At 50.9% G+C, this 19563-nt stretch overlaps 1 protein-coding gene across 1 annotated transcript in view; it reads right to left on the bottom strand.

Moving 5' to 3' along the window:
- CFAP57 (cilia and flagella associated protein 57) overlaps positions 1 to 19563 on the bottom strand; it is a 378308-nt gene that overhangs the window by 265376 nt on the left and 93369 nt on the right. The window contains exon 5 of the mRNA XM_086952180.1: positions 3140 to 3305. Coding sequence (XP_086808306.1) covers positions 3140 to 3305 — 166 coding nt within the window. The remainder of the gene's footprint in view (positions 1 to 3139; positions 3306 to 19563) is intronic.

Raw genomic sequence — 19563 nt, 5'->3', positions numbered from 1 at the left:
TTCGAAGGGGCTAAAGCCCATTCTCTTCTGATGGACATCCCAGTAGGCAAACAACAGGCATAGTAAGAAAACATTCCACTTTTTTCTCAGGACCACTGATCATCACTTTCAGGGTTTTGAAGAATCTCTCAACAAGCCAATTAGTTTGGGGTGGTAAGGGGTGGAAAACCTATTTGTCACTCCACACTTCTTCCACGTGGCCTGCATGTAAGCAGACATGACTTTTGTGGCCCTGTCAGACATCACATCCTTGGGGAATCACACTCAGGTAAAAATCCCTATAAGGGCCTTCGCCACCGCCGGTGTGGTTGTGGTCCTCAGAGGGATTGCCTCTGGGTACCGAGTAACATGATCTACCAGAACCAGGATTGACATGTGCCCCATGGCTGTCTAGGGATCCATGGGCCCTCCAATGTCGATGCCCACCCTCTCAAATGGGGTGACAACTACGGGCAAAGGGTTAAGAGTAGCTTTACGTTTCTGCCCCACCTCCCAACTGGCCTGGCAGGTAACACAGGTCCTGCAGAATGCACCTGAGTTTAGGTAAATAAAAGTGAGGAGCAAGCCGGTAAAAGGTCTTGCCCTGGCCCAAATGTTCAGCATGGGGATGTCATAGGCCAATTCCAGTAGGAAGCCCGATAAAACTGGGGGACGACCTGGGCCCTGCGGGCCCCCAGGCCAGGAGCCTTTGACTCACTGTACAGAAGGTTGTCCTCACAGTAAAGTTGATGTGTGCCAGACTAATCACCAGCTGCTTGTGCCTCAGCTTGCCACCTCAGGCCCTCGAGGATGGAGGCACTCTCTGTGCCCTACAGAACTCCTCCCTGGTGGCCTCCTTCCACTTGCCAACCAGCAAGAACAGGCAGGGCACCAGGAGGAGTAATGTCCTCTTCAGAGAACTCTAGGGAGACCTCAGCCAGTTCAACATCCATTTCACCAGATGTACATTCTGAGGCAGGTTTCCCCCATCCTTGTCCTCTCCCCTGCTTAGCAAGAGGCTGGGCCATTGTTCCAGAATCCAGCCCCTGCTGGCTCCCTTCTCGGGTAGCCATGGACTGTGTGGTAAACCCAACATCTACACATGATCCCAGAGCTGCACTTCCTTATAGATAGTGTGCCCCAGGTCATTACTCAATAGACAAGCCACTGGCGACCTTCAACAGGCCAACACCCATATCAACATGCACTAGACGTTGCAGCTCATTTTGAGTAAGGTACAGAACACCGGATGCTGTGCCTCATTTCCAGGGAGGTACGGTATTTGCAGCTCTTTGTTGGTTCTGACTAGAACTTTCTGGTGCGACTAGGAGCAACGCGCACCAGACGTGCCAGCATTGCCTTGGTGCTAATCTGATCTACTTGTGCCTATAACATAACATGGGTATTTATAAAGCGCACATTCACCCAGTGGTCTCTTGGCGCTGAATAACAGATGTTCATTGTTACCCAACGAAATAGTACTCATTTTATCGACCTCAGATGGATGAAAGGCTGAGTGCACCCACCGGGATTTGAACCTGTGACCATGAGGTCGAATACAGACTCCTGCAATGGACGCATTAGTCCACTGCGCCACCAGACCCGGCTTGCCTGACGGGATGCCTCTTTCTCCGAAAGGATCCCCTGCTTCATTCCTCTTTCGATGATTATTCCTTTTGGACCCTCTTTGCAGCTGTTCTATTCCCCTCTCCTCATCCGGCACTTGATAACATTGCATGGCCAGGTAGTATTGCCAAGATCGGGCCTGGGTAGTGAGAGAGATTGACTCTGATGAAGGAATACTTCAGAGAGCGACGAGAAGCTGTTCAAGAGACGACATGACCCCAACCTGTGCTTGCAGAACTGGGCTGGTGCGGGAAGGCACAGTGTGGAACCCTTTTGACTGACCGACTATCACCCCTAGCCCGCTTCTTCTCCGCATCCTGTGAGTGAACTTGCAGAGTCGTGGCCAAATCCCCAATTTCTTGACTGCCTCCTTATTATTCATACTACTTACCCCACCTTCTTCCTGGGGACCCTGTCTAAGTGTGACTTCGGCCACGATGCACCTGCTATCAGTGGGAGGGGTATTTATCTCCAACCCGTGAGCATACAGTAGTAGGGGTGAGATGGAGGGTGGAGGGAGGCTCGGGCCATAGGGTCTCCAGTGTGCTATCAATTGACCTGACGGATATCATGTGCACCGCATTACAATGCTGTGTGCGAGTGCATTCCAAATGGACCTGTCTGATATCTGAAGCACCGTATATTAGTACTGAATGAGTGTATGTTTGGGAGTGACTACCTGCGGACCGCCTGTGATTTATCAGACTGCACGGTGGTGTTGCTTTACATGTTGATTCCTTGCCAAAAGAATACTACATTTGATATTAATTTTCCCCATGCGGCCTCCCCCAATGGTGCTGCTTAAAAGTGTTGTCATTCTTTCTGTTTACATACGTTTGATATTGTTGTGATCTGGGGTGCACCCTAAAACTGTGTGATATTGAATTATAATAAATGCCAGGATGGGCCTAGTTTTGACAATGTTTTGCATCACATGAGGGTGCTGGGGTAAAGTAGATTATTTCCCAAGCATACATACTACTAATGTCATTTTCCAGGGCAGAGTTGAGCAAATTTTCCATGGTCCTACTGAAGATGCTGTTTTTGATAGTAAACATTCTAACAGAACAGTACAACCTGGGCACTTTGGCCGCTTGTCAAGTACACAACACACACTGAATGTCTTAATTCTGCATGGACTTCTCCACCAAAGCCCACTCAACCCTCCATCTTTCCCTTTGTCTTGCCTCTATGTATAGGTCTTTTCACCCACCTGCTATGTAATTTTCCCCACCCCTCCCTGTACTGTCCTTACAATTTTTTTGTGTGACTCCTCCCCTTCAGTTCCTGTTACTGATACCTTTTCTCTATTCTTTTCCAAATCAACCTCCTTCATAGCTTCATTCTCTTCAAAGATTCTCTCCTTCTTCATGTCTCTCAACTTCTAACGTGTTACTTCTAATCCTCTCAGTACCCTTCTCTGTTCACCTGAATTTACCCTCAAGCAACGCCTACCCTTTTTTGTTTTGCCACCTTCTTGTTTTCTTCTTCTACCTTGTTTCTTCTCATCTCAAGTATTCCCTTATGGACCTACCTTGATTTCTCGAAATTTCCTGTAAACATCCTTCTCTTCAGATTTCTCAAAAACGAAGACAGTTCCAGGACCAGCAGAGCAAACAAAGCCCTTGGAAAAGGCCACAATGGCATAGACCTGTACCTGAATGGTGAGTGACTCTTGCATGCCAATCACTACACTGGACCTAGAAAAGAGCAGAGAAAGCAATGGTGAGAGCGCAATTTGCCAAAAAGAGTCAAAGAAAGAACAGACCAAGTCATGGCCAAGCCGCATGGAGCCACCATGGGTAAAAGAAAGAGCAGAGCAAGTCATGGACAGGCCAAACAGAGCCACACTGGGTAAAAGAAAGAGCAGAGCAAGTCATGGACAGGCCACACAGAGCCACAATGGTAAAAGAAAGAGCAGAGCAAGTCATGGACAGGCCACACAGAGCCACACTGTGTAAAAGAAAGAGCAGAGCAAGTCATGGAGAGGCCACACAGAGCCACACTGGGTAAAAGAAAGAGCAGAGCAAGTCAAGGAGAGGCCACACAGAGCCAGACTGGGTAAAAGAAAGAGCAGAGCAAGTCATGGACAGGCCACACAGAGCCACACTGGGTAAACAAAAGAGCAGAGCAAGTCATGGACAGGCCACACAGAGCCACAATGGGTAAAAGAAAGAGCAGAGCAAGTCAAGGACAGGCCACACAGAGCCACACTGGGTAAAAGAAAGAGCAGAGCAAGTCATGGACAGGCCACACAGAGCCACACTGGGTAAACAAAAGAGCAGAGCAAGTCATGGACAGGCCACACAGAGCCACAATGGGTAAAAGAACGCGCAGAGCAAGTCAAGGAGAGGCCACACAGAGCCACACTGGGTAAAAGAAAGAGCAGAGCAAGTCATGGACAGGCCACACAGAGCCACACTGGGTAAAAGAAAGAGCAGAGCAAGTCATGGACAGGCCACACAGAGCCACACTGGGTAAAAGAAAGAGCAGAGAAAGTCATGGACAGGCCACACAGAGCCACACTGGGTAAAAGAAAGAGCAGAGCAAGTCAAGGACAGGCCACACAGAGCCACAATGGTAAAATAAAGAGCAGAGCAAGTCATGGACAGGCCACACAGAGCCACAATGGTAAAATAAAGAGCAGAGCAAGTCATGGACAGGCCACACAGAGCCACACTGGGTAAAAGAAAGAGCAGAGCAAGTCAAGGAGAGGCCACACAGAGCCACACTGGGTAAAAGAAAGAGCAGAGCAAGTCATGGACAGGCCACACAGAGCCACACTGGGTAAAAGAAAGAGCAGAGCAAGTCATGGACAGGCCACACAGAGCCAGACTGGGTAAAAGAAAGAGCAGAGCAAGTCATGGACAGGCCACACAGAGCCACAATGGTAAAAGAAAGAGCAGAGCAAGTCATGGACAGGCCACACAGAGCCACAATGGTAAAAGAAAGAGCAGAGCAAGTCATGGACAGGCCACACAGAGCCCCACTGGGTAAAAGAAAGAGCAGAGCAAGTCATGGACAGGCCACACAGAGCCACACTGGGTAAAAGAAAGAGCAGAGAAAGTCATGGACAGGCCACACAGAGCCACACTGGGTAAAAGAAAGAGCAGAGCAAGTCATGGACAGGCCACACAGAGCCACACTGGGTAAAAGAAAGAGCAGAGCAAGTCATGGACAGGCCACACAGAGCCACACTGGGTAAAAGAAAGAGCAGAGCAAGTCATGGACAGGCCACACAGAGCCACACTGGGTAAAAGAAAGAGCAGAGCAAGTCATGGACAGGCCACACAGAGCCACACTGGGTAAAAGAAAGAGCAGAGCAAGTCATGGGCAGGCCACACAGAGCCCCACTGGGTAAAAGAAAGAGCAGAGCAAGTCATGGACAGGCCACACAGAGCCACACTGGGTAAAAGAAAGAGCAGAGCAAGTCAAGGAGAGGCCACACAGAGCCACACTGGGTAAAAGAAAGAGCAGAGCAAGTCATGGACAGGCCACACAGAGCCACACTGGGTAAAAGAAAGAGCAGAGCAAGTCAAGGACAGGCCACACAGAGCCACACTGGGTAAAAGAAAGAGCAGAGCAAGTCATGGACAGGCCACACAGGGCCCCAATGGGTAAAAGAACGAGCAGAGCAAGTCAAGGAGAGGCCACACAGAGCAACACTGGGTAAAAGAAAGAGCAGAGCAAGTCAAGGAGAGGCCACACAGAGCCACACTGGGTAAAAGAAAGAGCAGAGCAAGTCATGGACAGGCCACACAGAGCCACACTGGGTAAAAGAAAGAGCAGAGCAAGTCATGGACAGGCCACACAGAGCCACACTGGGTAAAAGAAAGAGCAGAGCAAGTCATGGACAGGCCACACAGAGCCACACTGGGTAAAAGAAAGAGCAGAGCAAGTCATGGACAGGCCACACAGAGCCACACTGGGTAAAAGAAAGAGCAGAGCAAGTCATGGACAGGCCACACAGAGCCACACTGGGTAAAAGAAAGAGCAGAGCAAGTCATGGACAGGCCACACAGAGCCACACTGGGTAAAAGAAAGAGCAGAGCAAGTCATGGACAGGCCACACAGAGCCACACTGGGTAAAAGAAAGAGCAGAGCAAGTCATGGACTGGTCACACAGAGCCCCACTGGGTAAAAGAAAGAGCAGAGCAAGTCATGGACAGGCCACACAGAGCCACACTGGGTAAAAGAAAGAGCAGAGCAAGTCATGGACAGGCCACACAGAGCCACACTGGGTAAAAGAAAGAGCAGCGCAAGTCATGGACAGGCCACACAGAGCCACACTGGTAAAAGAAAGAGCAGAGCAAGTCAAAGAGAGGCCACACAGAGCCACAATGGTAAAAGAAAGAGCAGAGCAAGTCATGGACAGGCCACACAGAGCCACACTGGGTAAAGGAAAGAGAAGAGCAAGTCAAAGAGAGGCCACACAGAGCCACACTGGGTAAAAGAAAGAGCAGAGCAAGTCATGGACAGGCCACACAGAGCCACACTGGGTAAAAGAAAGAGCAGAGCAAGTCATGGACAGGCCACACAGAGCCACACTGGGTAAAAGTACGAGCAGAGCAAGCCAAGGACAGGCCACACAGAGCCACACTGGGTAAAAGAAAGAGCAGAGCAAGTCAAGGACAGGCCACACAGAGCCACACTGGGTAAAAGAAAGAGCAGAGCAAGTCAAGGACAGGCCACACAGAGCCACACTGGGTAAAAGAAAGAGCAGAGCAAGTCATGGACAGGCCACACAGAGCCACACTGGGTAAAAGAAAGAGCAGAGCAAGTCATGGACAGGCCACACAGAGCCACAATGGGTAAAAGAACGAGCAGAGCAAGTCAAGGAGAGGCCACACAGAGCCACACTGGGTAAAAGAAAGAGCAGAGCAAGTCATGGACAGGCCACACAGAGCCACACTGGGTAAAAGAAAGAGCAGAGCAAGTCATGGACAGGCCACACAGAGCCACACTGGGTAAAAGAAAGAGCAGAGAAAGTCATGGACAGGCCACACAGAGCCACACTGGGTAAAAGAAAGAGCAGAGCAAGTCATGGGCAGGCCACACAGAGCCCCACTGGGTAAAAGAAAGAGCAGAGCAAGTCATGGACAGGCCACACAGAGCCACACTGGGTAAAAGAAAGAGCAGAGCAAGTCATGGACAGGCCACACAGAGCCACACTGGGTAAAAGAAAGAGCAGAGCAAGTCAAGGAGAGGCCACACAGAGCCACACTGGGTAAAAGAAAGAGCAGAGCAAGTCATGGACAGGCCACACAGAGCCACACTGGGTAAAAGAAAGAGCAGAGCAAGTCATGGACAGGCCACACAGAGCCACACTGGGTAAAAGAAAGAGCAGAGCAAGTCATGGACAGGCCACACAGAGCCACACTGGGTAAAAGAAAGAGCAGAGCAAGTCAAGGACAGGCCACACAGAGCCACAATGGGTAAAAGAACGAGCAGAGCAAGTCAAGGAGAAGCCACACAGAGCCACACTGGGTAACAGAATGAGCAGAGCAAGTCATGGACAGGCCACACAGAGCCACACTGGGTAAAAGAAAGAGCAGAGCAAGTCATGGACAGGCCACACAGAGCCACACTGGGTAAAAGAAAGAGCAGAGCAAGTCAAGGAGAGGCCACACAGAGCCACACTGGGTAAAAGAAAGAGCAGAGCAAGTCATGGACAGGCCACACAGAGCCACACTGGGTAAAAGAAAGAGCAGAGCAAGTCAAGGAGAGGCCACACAGAGCCACACTGGGTAAAAGAAAGAGCAGAGAAAGTCATGGACAGGCCACACAGAGCCACACTGGGTAAAAGAAAGAGCAGAGCAAGTCATGGACAGGCCACACAGAGCCAGACTGGGTAAAAGAAAGAGCAGAGCAAGTCAAGGACAGGCCACACAGGGCCCCAATGAGTAAAAGAAAGAGCAGAGCAAGTCATGGACAGGCCACACAGAGCCACAATGGTAAAAGAAAGAGCAGGGCAAGTCATGGACAGGCCACACAGAGCCACACTGGGTAAAAGAAAGAGCAGAGCAAGTCATGGACAGGCCACACAGAGCCACACTGTGTAAAAGAAAGAGCAGAGCAAGTCATGGACAGGCCACACAGAGCCACACTGGGTAAAAGAAAGAGCAGAGCAAGTCAAGGACAGGCCACACAGAGCCACACTGGGTAAAAGAAAGAGCAGAGCAAGTCATGGACAGGCCACACAGAGCCACACTGGGTAAAAGAAAGAGCAGAGCAAGTCATGGACAGGCCACACAGAGCCACACTGGGTAAAAGAAAGAGCAGAGCAAGTCAAGGAGAGGCCACACAGAGCCACACTGGGTAAAAGAAAGAGCAGAGCAAGTCAAGGAGATGCCACACAGAGCCACATTGGGTAAAAGAAAGAGCAGAGCAAGTCATGGACAGGCCACACAGAGCCACACTGGGTAAAAGAAAGAGCAGAGCAAGTCATGGACAGGCCACACAGAGCCACACTGGGTAAAAGAAAGAGCAGAGCAAGTCATGGACAGGCCACACAGAGCCACACTGGGTAAAAGAAAGAGCAGAGCAAGTCAAGGACAGGCCACACAGAGCCACACTGGGTAAAAGAAAGAGCAGAGCAAGTCAAAGAGCGGCCACACAGAGCCACACTGGGTAAAAGAAAGAGCAGAGCAAGTCATGGACAGGCCACACAGAGCCACACTGGGTAAAAGAAAGAGCAGAGCAAGTCATGGACAGGCCACACAGAGCCACACTGGGTAAAAGAAAGAGCAGAGCAAGTCATGGACAGGCCACACAGAGCCACACTGGGTAAAAGAAAGAGCAGAGCAAGTCAAGGAGAGGCCACACAGAGCCACACTGGGTAAAAGAAAGAGCAGAGCAAGTCATGGACAGGCCACACAGAGCCACACCGGGTAAAAGAAAGAGCAGAGCAAGTCATGGACAGGCCACACGGAGCCCCAATGGGTAAAAGAAAGAGCAGAGCAAGTCATGGACTGGCCACACAGAGCCACACTGGGTAAAAGAAAGAGCAGAGCAAGTCATGGACAGGCCACACAGAGCCACACTGGGTAAAAGAAAGAGCAGAGCAAGTCATGGACAGGCCACACAGAGCCACACTGGGTAAAAGAAAGAGCAGAGCAAGTCATGGACAGGCCACACAGAGCAACACTGGGTAAAAGAAAGAGCAGAGCAAGTCAAGGACAGGCCACACAGAGCCACAATGGGTAAAAGAAAGAGCAGAGCAAGTCATGGACAGGCCACACAGAGCCCCAATGGGTAAAAGAAAGAGCAGAGCAAGTCATGGACAGGCCACACAGAGCCACACTGGGTAAAAGAAAGAGCAGAGCAAGTCATGGACAGGCCACACAGAGCCACACTGGGTAAAAGAAAGAGCAGAGCAAGTCATGGACAGGCCACACAGAGCCACACTGGGTAAAAGAAAGAGCAGAGCAAGTCATGGACAGGCCACACAGAGCCACACTGGGTAAAAGAAAGAGCAGAGCAAGTCATGGACAGGCCACACAGAGCCACACTGGGTAAAAGAAAGAGCAGAGCAAGTCAAGGAGAGGCCACACAGAGCCACACTGGGTAAAAGAAAGAGCAGAGCAAGTCAAGGAGAGGCCACACAGAGCCACACTGGGTAAAAGAAAGAGCAGAGCAAGTCATGGACAGGCCACACAGAGCCACACTGGGTAAAAGAAAGAGCAGAGCAAGTCATGGACAGGCCATACAGAGATACAATGGTAAACGAAGGAGCAGAGCAAGTCAAGGACAGGCCACACAGAGCCACACTGTGTAAAAGAAAGAGCAGAGCAAGTCAAAGAGAGGCCACACAGAGCCACACTGGGTAAAAGAAAGAGCAGAGCAAGTCATGGACAGGCCACACAGGGCCCCAATGAGTAAAAGAAAGAGCAGAGCAAGTCAAGGAGAGGCCACACAGAGCCACACTGGGTAAAAGAAAGAGCAGAGCAAGTCATGGACAGGCCACACAGAGCCACACTGGGTAAAAGAAAGAGCAGAGCAAGTCATGGACAGGCCATACAGAGATACAATGGTAAACGAAGGAGCAGAGCAAGTCAAGGACAGGCCACACAGAGCCACACTGTGTAAAAGAAAGAGCAGAGCAAGTCAAAGAGAGGCCACACAGAGCCACACTGGGTAAAAGAAAGAGCAGAGCAAGTCATGGACAGGCCACACAGAGCCACAATGGTAAAAGAAAGAGCAGAGCAAGTCATGGACAGGCCACACAGAGCCCCACTGGGTAAAAGAAAGAGCAGAGCAAGTCATGGACTGGTCACACAGAGCCCCACTGGGTAAAAGAAAGAGCAGAGCAAGTCAAGGACAGGCCACACAGAGCCACACTGTGTAAAAGAAAGAGCAGAGCAAGTCATGGACAGGCCACACAGAGCCACACTGGGTAAAAGAAAGAGCAGAGCAAGTCAAGGAGAGGCCACACAGAGCCACACTGTGTAAAAGAAAGAGCAGAGCAAGTCATGGACAGGCCACACAGAGCCACACTGTGTAAAAGAAAGAGCAGAGCAAGTCATGGACAGGCCACACAGAGCCACAATGGTAAAAGAAAGAGCAGAGCAAGTCATGGACAGGCCACACAGAGCCACACTGTGTAAAAGAAAGAGCAGAGCAAGTCATGGACAGGCCACACAGAGCCACACTGGGTAAAAGAAAGAGCAGAGCCAGTCAAGGACAGGCCACACAGAGCCACACTGGGTAAAAGAAAGAGCAGAGCAAGTCAAGGACAGGCCACACAGAGCCACAATGGTAAAATAAAGAGCAGAGCAAGTCATGGACAGGCCACACAGAGCCACAATGGTAAAATAAAGAGCAGAGCAAGTCATGGACAGGCCACACAGAGCCACACTGTGTAAAAGAAAGAGCAGAGCAAGTCAAGGAGAGGCCACACAGAGCCACACTGGGTAAAAGAAAGAGCAGAGCAAGTCATGGACAGGCCACACAGAGCCACACTGGGTAAAAGAAAGAGCAGAGCAAGTCATGGACAGGCCACACAGAGCCAGACTGGGTAAAAGAAAGAGCAGAGCAAGTCATGGACAGGCCACACAGAGCCACACTGGGTAAAAGAAAGAGCAGAGCAAGTCATGGACAGGCCATACAGAGATACAATGGTAAACGAAGGAGCAGAGCAAGTCAAGGACAGGCCACACAGAGCCACACTGTGTAAAAGAAAGAGCAGAGCAAGTCAAAGAGAGGCCACACAGAGCCACACTGGGTAAAAGAAAGAGCAGAGCAAGTCATGGACAGGCCACACAGAGCCACACTGGGTAAAAGAAAGAGCAGAGCAAGTCAAGGAGAGGCCACACAGAGCCACACTGGGTAAAAGAAAGAGCAGAGCAAGTCATGGACAGGCCACACAGAGCCACACTGGGTAAAAGAAAGAGCAGAGCAAGTCATGGACAGGCCACACAGAGCCACACTGGGTAAAAGAAAGAGCAGAGCAAGTCATGGACAGGCCACATAGAGCCACAATGGGTAAAAGAACGAGCAGAGCAAGCCAAGGACAGGCCACACAGAGCCCCAATGGGTAAAAGAAAGAGCAGAGCAAGTCAAAGAGAGGCCACACAGAGCCACACTGGGTAAAAGAAAGAGCAGAGCAAGTCATGGACAGGCCACACAGGGCCCCAATGGGTAAAAGAAAGAGCAGAGCAAGTCATGGACAGGCCACACAGAGCCACACTGGGTAAAAGAAAGAGCAGAGCAAGTCATGGACAGGCCACACAGAGCCACACTGGGTAAAAGAAAGAGCAGAGCAAGTCATGGACAGGCCATACAGAGATACAATGGTAAACGAAGGAGCAGAGCAAGTCAAGGACAGGCCACACAGAGCCACACTGTGTAAAAGAAAGAGCAGAGCAAGTCAAAGAGAGGCCACACAGAGCCACACTGGGTAAAAGAAAGAGCAGAGCAAGTCATGGACAGGCCACACAGGGCCCCAATGGGTAAAAGAAAGAGCAGAGCAAGTCATGGACAGGCCACACAGAGCCACACTGGGTAAAAGAAAGAGCAGAGCAAGTCATGGACAGGCCACACAGAGCCACACTGGGTAAAAGAAAGAGCAGAGCAAGTCATGGACAGGCCATACAGAGATACAATGGTAAACGAAGGAGCAGAGCAAGTCAAGGACAGGCCACACAGAGCCACACTGTGTAAAAGAAAGAGCAGAGCAAGTCAAAGAGAGGCCACACAGAGCCACACTGGGTAAAAGAAAGAGCAGAGCAAGTCATGGACAGGCCACACAGGGCCCCAATGAGTAAAAGAAAGAGCAGAGCAAGTCATGGACAGGCCACACAGAGCCACACTGGGTAAAAGAAAGAGCAGAGCAAGTCAAGGACTGGCCACACAGAGCCACACTGGGTAAAAGAAAGAGCAGAGCAAGTCATGGACAGGCCACACAGAGCCACACTGGGTAAAAGAAAGAGCAGAGCAAGTCAAGGAGAGGCCACACAGAGCCAGACTGGGTAAAAGAAAGAGCAGAGCAAGTCAAGGACTGGCCACACAGAGCCACACTGTGTAAAAGAAAGAGCAGAGCAAGTCATGGACAGGCCACACAGAGCCACACTGGGTAAAAGAAAGAGCAGAGCCAGTCAAGGACAGGCCACACAGAGCCACACTGGGTAAAAGAAAGAGCAGAGCAAGTCATGGACAGGCCACACAGAGCCACAATGGTAAAAGAAAGAGCAGAGCAAGTCATGGACAGGCCACACAGAGCCCCACTGGGTAAAAGAAAGAGCAGAGCAAGTCATGGACTGGTCACACAGAGCCCCACTGGGTAAAAGAAAGAGCAGAGCAAGTCAAGGACAGGCCACACAGAGCCACACTGTGTAAAAGAAAGAGCAGAGCAAGTCATGGACAGGCCACACAGAGCCACACTGGGTAAAAGAAAGAGCAGAGCAAGTCAAGGAGAGGCCACACAGAGCCACACTGTGTAAAAGAAAGAGCAGAGCAAGTCATGGACAGGCCACACAGAGCCACACTGTGTAAAAGAAAGAGCAGAGCAAGTCATGGACATGCCACACAGAGCCACAATGGTAAAAGAAAGAGCAGAGCAAGTCATGGACAGGCCACACAGAGCCACACTGTGTAAAAGAAAGAGCAGAGCAAGTCATGGACAGGCCACACAGAGCCACACTGGGTAAAAGAAAGAGCAGAGCCAGTCAAGGACAGGCCACACAGAGCCACACTGGGTAAAAGAAAGAGCAGAGCAAGTCAAGGACAGGCCACACAGAGCCACAATGGTAAAATAAAGAGCAGAGCAAGTCATGGACAGGCCACACAGAGCCACAATGGTAAAATAAAGAGCAGAGCAAGTCATGGACAGGCCACACAGAGCCACACTGTGTAAAAGAAAGAGCAGAGCAAGTCAAGGAGAGGCCACACAGAGCCACACTGGGTAAAAGAAAGAGCAGAGCAAGTCATGGACAGGCCACACAGAGCCACACTGGGTAAAAGAAAGAGCAGAGCAAGTCATGGACAGGCCACACAGAGCCACAATGGGTAAAAGAACGAGCAGAGCAAGTCAAGGAGAGGCCACACAGAGCCACATTGGGTAAAAGAAAGAGCAGAGCAAGTTATGGACAGGCCACACAGAGCCACACTGGGTAAAAGAAAGAGCAGAGCAAGTCAAGGAGAGGCCACACAGAGCCACACTGGGTAAAAGAAAGAGCAGAGCAAGTCATGGACAGGCCACACAGAGCCACAATGGTAAAAGAAAGAGCAGAGCAAGTCATGGACAGGCCACACAGAGCCACACTGGGTAAAAGAAAGAGCAGAGCAAGTCATGGACAGGCCACACAGAGCCACACTGGGTAAAAGAAAGAGCAGAGCAAGTCATGGACAGGCCGGCTACACAGAGCCACACTGGGTAAAAGAAAGAGCAGAGCAAGTCATGGACAGGCCACACAGAGCCACACTGGGTAAAAGAAAGAGCAGAGCAAGTCAAAGAGAGGCCACACAGAGCCACACTGGGTAAAAGAAAGAGCAGAGCAAGTCATGGACAGGCCACACAGAGCCACACTGGGTAAAAGAAAGAGCAGAGCAAGTCATGGACAGGCCACACAGAGCCACACTGGGTAAAAGAAAGAGCAGAGCAAGTCATGGATAGGCCACACAGAGCCACACTGGGTAAAAGAAAGAGCAGAGCAAGTCATGGACAGGCCACACAGAGCCCCACTGGGTAAAAGAAAGAGCAGAGCAAGTCATGGACAGGCCACACAGAGCCACACTGGGTAAAAGAAAGAGCAGAGCAAGTCATGGACAAGCCACACAGAGCCACACTGGGTAAAAGAAAGAGCAGAGCAAGTCATGGACAGGCCACACAGAGCCACACTGGGTAAAAGAAAGAGCAGAGCAAGTCATGGACAGGCCACACAGAGCCACACTGGGTAAAAGAAAGAGCAGAGCAAGTCATGGACAGGCCACACAGGGCCACAATGGTAAAAGAAAGAGCAGAGCAAGTCATGGACAGGCCACACAGAGCCACACTGGGTAAAAGAAAGAGCAGAGCAAGTCATGGACAGGCCACACAGAGCCACACTGGGTAAAAGAAAGAGCAGAGCAAGTCATGGACAGGCCACACAGAGCCACACTGGGTAAAAGAAAGAGCAGAGCAAGTCAAGGAGAGGCCACACAGAGCCACATTGGGTAAAAGAAAGAGCAGAGCAAGTCATGGACAGGCCACACAGAGCCACACTGGGTAAAAGAAAGAGCAGAGCAAGTCATGGACAGGCCACACAGAGCCACACTGGGTAAAAGAAAGAGCAGAGCAAGTCAAGGAGAGGCCACACAGAGCCCCACTGGGTAAAAGAAAGAGCAGAGCAAGTCGTGGATAGGCCACACAGAGCCACACTGGGTAAAAGAAAGAGCAGAGCAAGTCATGGACAGGCCACACAGAGCCACACTGTGTAAAAGAAAGAGCAGAGCAAGTCATGGACAGGCCACACAGAGCCACACTGTGTAAAAGAAAGAGCAGAGCAAGTCATGGACAGGCCACACAGAGACACACTGTGTAAAAGAAAGAGCAGAGCAAGTCAAGGAGAGGCCACACAGAGCCACAATGGTAAAAGAAAGAGCAGAGCAAGTCATGGACAGGCCACACAGAGCCACACTGGGTAAAAGAAAGAGCAGAGCAAGTCAAGGAGAGGCCACACAGAGCCACACTGGGTAAAAGAAAGAGCAGAGCAAGTCATGGACAGGCCACACAGAGCCACACTGGTAAAGGAAAGAGCAGAGCAAGTCATGGACAGGCCACACAGGGCCCCAATGGGTAAAAGAACGAGCAGAGCAAGTCAAGGACAGGCCACACAGAGCCACAATGGTAAAAGAAAGAGCAGAGCAAGTCATGGACAGGCCACACAGAGCCACACTGGGTAAAGGAAAGAGAAGAGCAAGTCAAAGAGAGGCCACACAGAGCCACACTGGGTAAAAGAAAGAGCAGAGCAAGTCATGGACAGGCCACACAGAGCCACACTGTGTAAAAGAAAGAGCAGAGCAAGTCAAAGAGAGGCCACACAGAGCCACACTGGGTAAAAGAAAGAGCAGAGCAAGTCATGGACAGGCCACACAGAGCCACACTGGGTAAAAGAAAGAGCAGAGCAAGTCAAGGACAGGCCACACAGAGCCACACTGGGTAAAAGAAAGAGCAGAGCAAGTCATGGACAGGCCACACAGAGCCACACTGGGTAAAAGAAAGAGCAGAGCAAGTCAAGGACAGGCCACACAGAGCCACACTGGGTTAAAGAAAGAGCAGAGCAAGTCAAGGAGAGGCCACACAGAGCCACACTGGGTAAAAGAAAGAGCAGAGCAAGTCATGGACAGGCCACACAGAGCCACACTGGGTAAAAGAAAGAGCAGAGCAAGTCAAGGACAGGCCACACAGAGCCACACTGGGTAAAAGAAAGAGCAGAGCAAGTCAAGGAGAGGCCACACAGAGCCACACTGGGTAAAAGAAAGAGCAGAGCAAGTCATGGACAGGCCACACAGAGCCACACTGGGTAAAAGAAAGAGCAGAGCAAGTCATGGACAGGCCACACAGAGCCACACTGGGTAAAAGAAAGAGCAGAGCAAGTCATGGACAGGCCACACAGAGCCACACTGGGTAGAAGAAAGAGCAGAGCAAGTCAAGGAGATGCCACACAGAGCCACACTGGGTAAAAGAAAGAGCAGAGCAAGTCATGGACAGGCCACACAGAGCCACACTGGGTAAAAGAAAGAGCAGAGCAAGTCATGGACAGGCCACACAGAGCCACACTGGGTAAAAGAAAGAGCAGAGCAAGTCAAGGACAGGCCACACAGAGCCACACTGGGTAAAAGAAAGAGCAGAGCAAGTCATGGACAGGCCACACAGAGCCACACTGGGTAAAAGAAAGAGCAGAGCAAGTCAAGGACAGGCCACACAGAGCCACACTGGGTAAAAGAAAGAGCAGAGCAAGTCAAGGACAGGCCACACAGAGCCACACTGGGTAAAAGAAAGAGCAGAGCAAGTCATGGACAGGCCACACAGAGCCCCACTGGGTAAAAGAAAGAGCAGAGCAAGTCATGGACAGGCCACACAGGGCCCCAATGGGTAAAAGAACGAGCAGAGCAAGTCAAGGACAGGCCACACAGAGCCACAATGGGTAAAAGAAAGAGCAGAGCAGGTCATGGACAGGCCACACAGAGCCACAATGGTAAAAGAAAGAGCAGAGCAAGTCATGGACAGGCCACACAGAGCCACACTGGGTAAAAGAAAGAGCAGAGCAAGTCATGGACAGGCCACACAGAGCCACACTGGGTAAAAGAAAGAGCAGAGCAAGTCAAGGAGAGGCCACACAGAGCCACACTGGGTAAAAGAAAGAGCAGAGCAAGTCATGGACAGGCCACACAGAGCCACACTGGGTAAAAGAAAGAGCAGAGCAAGTCATGGACAGGCCACACAGAGCCACACTGGGTAAAAGAAAGAGCAGAGCAAGTCAAGGAGAGGCCACACAGAGCCACACTGGGTAAAAGAAAGAGCAGAGCAAGTCATGGACAGGCCACACAGAGCCACACTGGGTAAAAGAAAGAGCAGAGCAAGTCAAGGACAGGCCACACAGAGCCACACTGGGTAAAAGAAAGAGCAGAGCAAGTCATGGACAGGCCACACAGGGCCCCAATGGGTAAAAGAACGAGCAGAGCAAGTCAAGGAGAGGCCACACAGAGCAACACTGGGTAAAAGAAAGAGCAGAGCAAGTCATGGACAGGCCACACAGAGCCACACTAGGTAAAAGAAAGAGCAGAGCAAGTCAAGGAGAGGCCACAGGGAGACAGAATGGGTAAAAGAAAGAGCAGAGCAAGTCAAGGACAGGCCACACAGAGCCACAATGGGTAAAAGAAAGAGCAGAGCAAGTCATGGACAGGCCACACAGAGCCACACTGGGTAAAGGAAAGAGAAGAGCAAGTCAAAGAGAGGCCACACAGAGCCACACTGTGTAAAAGAAAGAGCAGAGCAAGTCATGGACAGGCCACACAGAGCCACACTGGGTAAAAGAAAGAGCAGAGCAAGTCAAGGAGAGGCCACACAGAGCCACATTGGGTAAAAGAAAGAGCAGAGCAAGTCATGGACAGGCCACACAGAGCCACACTGGGTAAAAGAAAGAGCAGAGCAAGTCAAGGAGAGGCCACACAGAGCCACATTGGGTAAAAGAAAGAGCAGAGCAAGTCATGGACAGGCCACACAGAGCCACACTGGGTAAAAGAAAGAGCAGAGCAGGTCATGGACAGGCCACACAGAGCCACAATGGTAAAAGAAAGAGCAGAGCAAGTCATGGACAGGCCACACAGAGCCACACTGGGTAAAAGAAAGAGCAGAGCAAGTCATGGACAGGCCACACAGAGCCACACTGTGTAAAAGAAAGAGCAGAGCAAGTCATGGACAGGCCACACAGAGCCACACTGGGTAAAAGAAAGAGCAGAGCAAGTCATGGACAGGCCACACAGAGCCACACTGGATAAAAGAAAGAGCAGAGCAAGTCAAGGACAGGCCACACAGAGCCACACTGGGTAAAAGAAAGAGCAGAACAAGTCAAGGACTGGCCACACAGAGCCCCACTGGGTAAAAGAAAGAGCAGAGCAAGTCATGGACAGGCCACACAGAGCCACACTGGGTAAAAGAAAGAGCAGAGCAAGTCAAGGAGAGGCCACACAGAGCCACACTGGGTAAAAGAAAGAGCAGAGCAAGTCATGGACAGGCCACACAGAGCCACACTGGGTAAAAGAAAGAGCAGAGCAAGTCATGGACAGGCCACACAGAGCCACACTGGGTAAAAGAAAGAGCAGAGCAAGTCATGGACAGGCCACATAGAGCCACAATGGGTAAAAGAACGAGCAGAGCAAGCCAAGGACAGGCCACACAGAGCCCCAATGGGTAAAAGTACGAGCAGAGCAAGTCAAGGACAGGCCACACAGAGCCCCAATGGGTAAAAGAAAGAGCAGAGCAAGTCATGGACAGGCCACACAGAGCCAGACTGGGTAAAAGAAAGAGCAGAGCAAGTCAAGGAGAGGCCACACAGAGCCACACTGGGTAAAAGAAAGAGCAGAGCAAGTCATGGACAGGCCACACAGAGCCACACTGGGTAAAAGAAAGAGCAGAGCAAGTCATGGACAGGCCACACAGAGCCACACTGGGTAAAAGAAAGAGCAGAGCAAGTCATGGACAGGCCACAGGGAGCCAGAATGGATAAAAGAGAGAACAGAGCAAGTCATGGACAGGCCACACAGAGCCACACTGGGTAAAAGAAAGAGCAGAGCAAGTCATGGACAGGCCACACAGAGCCCCAATGGGTAAAAGAAAGAGCAGAGCAAGTCATGGACAGGCCACACAGAGCCACACTGGGTAAAAGAAAGAGCAGAGCAAGTCATGGACAGGCCACACAGAGCCACACTGGGTAAAAGAAAGAGCAGAGCAAGTCATGGACAGGCCACACAGAGCCACACTGGGTAAAAGAAAGAGCAGAGCAAGTCATGGACAGGCCACACAGAGCCACACTGGGTAAAAGAAAGAGCAGAGCAAGTCAAGGAGAGGCCACAGGGAGACAGAATGGGTAAAAGAAAGAGCAGAGCAAGTCATGGACAGGCCACACAGAGCCACAATGGTAAAAGAAAGAGCAGAGCAAGTCAAAGAGAGGCCACACAGAGCCACACTGGGTAAAAGAAAGAGCAGAGCAAGTCATGGACAGGCCACACAGAGCCACACTGGGTAAAAGAAAGAGCAGAGCAAGTCATGGACAGGCCACACAGAGCCACACTGGGTAAAAGAAAGAGCAGAGCAAGTCAAGGAGAGGCCACACAGAGCCACAATGGTAAAAGAAAGAGCAGAGCAAGTCAAGGAGAGGCCACACAGAGCCACAATGGTAAAAGAAAGAGCAGAGCAAGTCAAGGAGAGGCCACAGGGAGACAGAATGGGTAAAAGAAAGAGCAGAGCACGTCATGGACAGGCCACACAGAGCCACACTGGGTAAAAGAAAGAGCAGAGCAAGTCATGGACAGGCCACACAGAGCCACACTGGGTAAAAGAAAGAGCAGAGCAAGTCAAGGAGAGGCCACACAGAGCCACAATGGTAAAAGAAAGAGCAGAGCAAGTCAAGGAGAGGCCACACAGAGCCACAATGGTAAAAGAAAGAGCAGAGCAAGTCAAGGAGAGGCCACAGGGAGACAGAATGGGTAAAAGAAAGAGCAGAGCACGTCATGGCTAGGCCACAGGGAGCCAGAATGGATAAAAGAGAGAACAGAGCAAGTCATGGCTAGGCCAGAGGGAGCCAAAATGGATAAGAAAAAGAACAGACCAAGTCATGGTGAAGCCACAGGGAGCCACCATGGCATGGCCGCACAGAGCCCGAATGTGTAACAGAAAGAGAAGACCAAATCATGGCCAAGCCGCAGGGAGCCACAATGGATAAAAGAAAGAACAGACCAAGTCGCAGCAAGGCCACAGGG

This window comes from Lissotriton vulgaris, chromosome 1_1 (assembly GCF_964263255.1).
Source record: "Lissotriton vulgaris chromosome 1_1, aLisVul1.2, whole genome shotgun sequence".
NCBI lineage: Eukaryota > Metazoa > Chordata > Amphibia > Caudata > Salamandridae > Lissotriton > Lissotriton vulgaris.
Note: the sequence above shows the minus strand (reverse complement) of the source record. Positions and strands in the feature narration are given on the sequence as shown.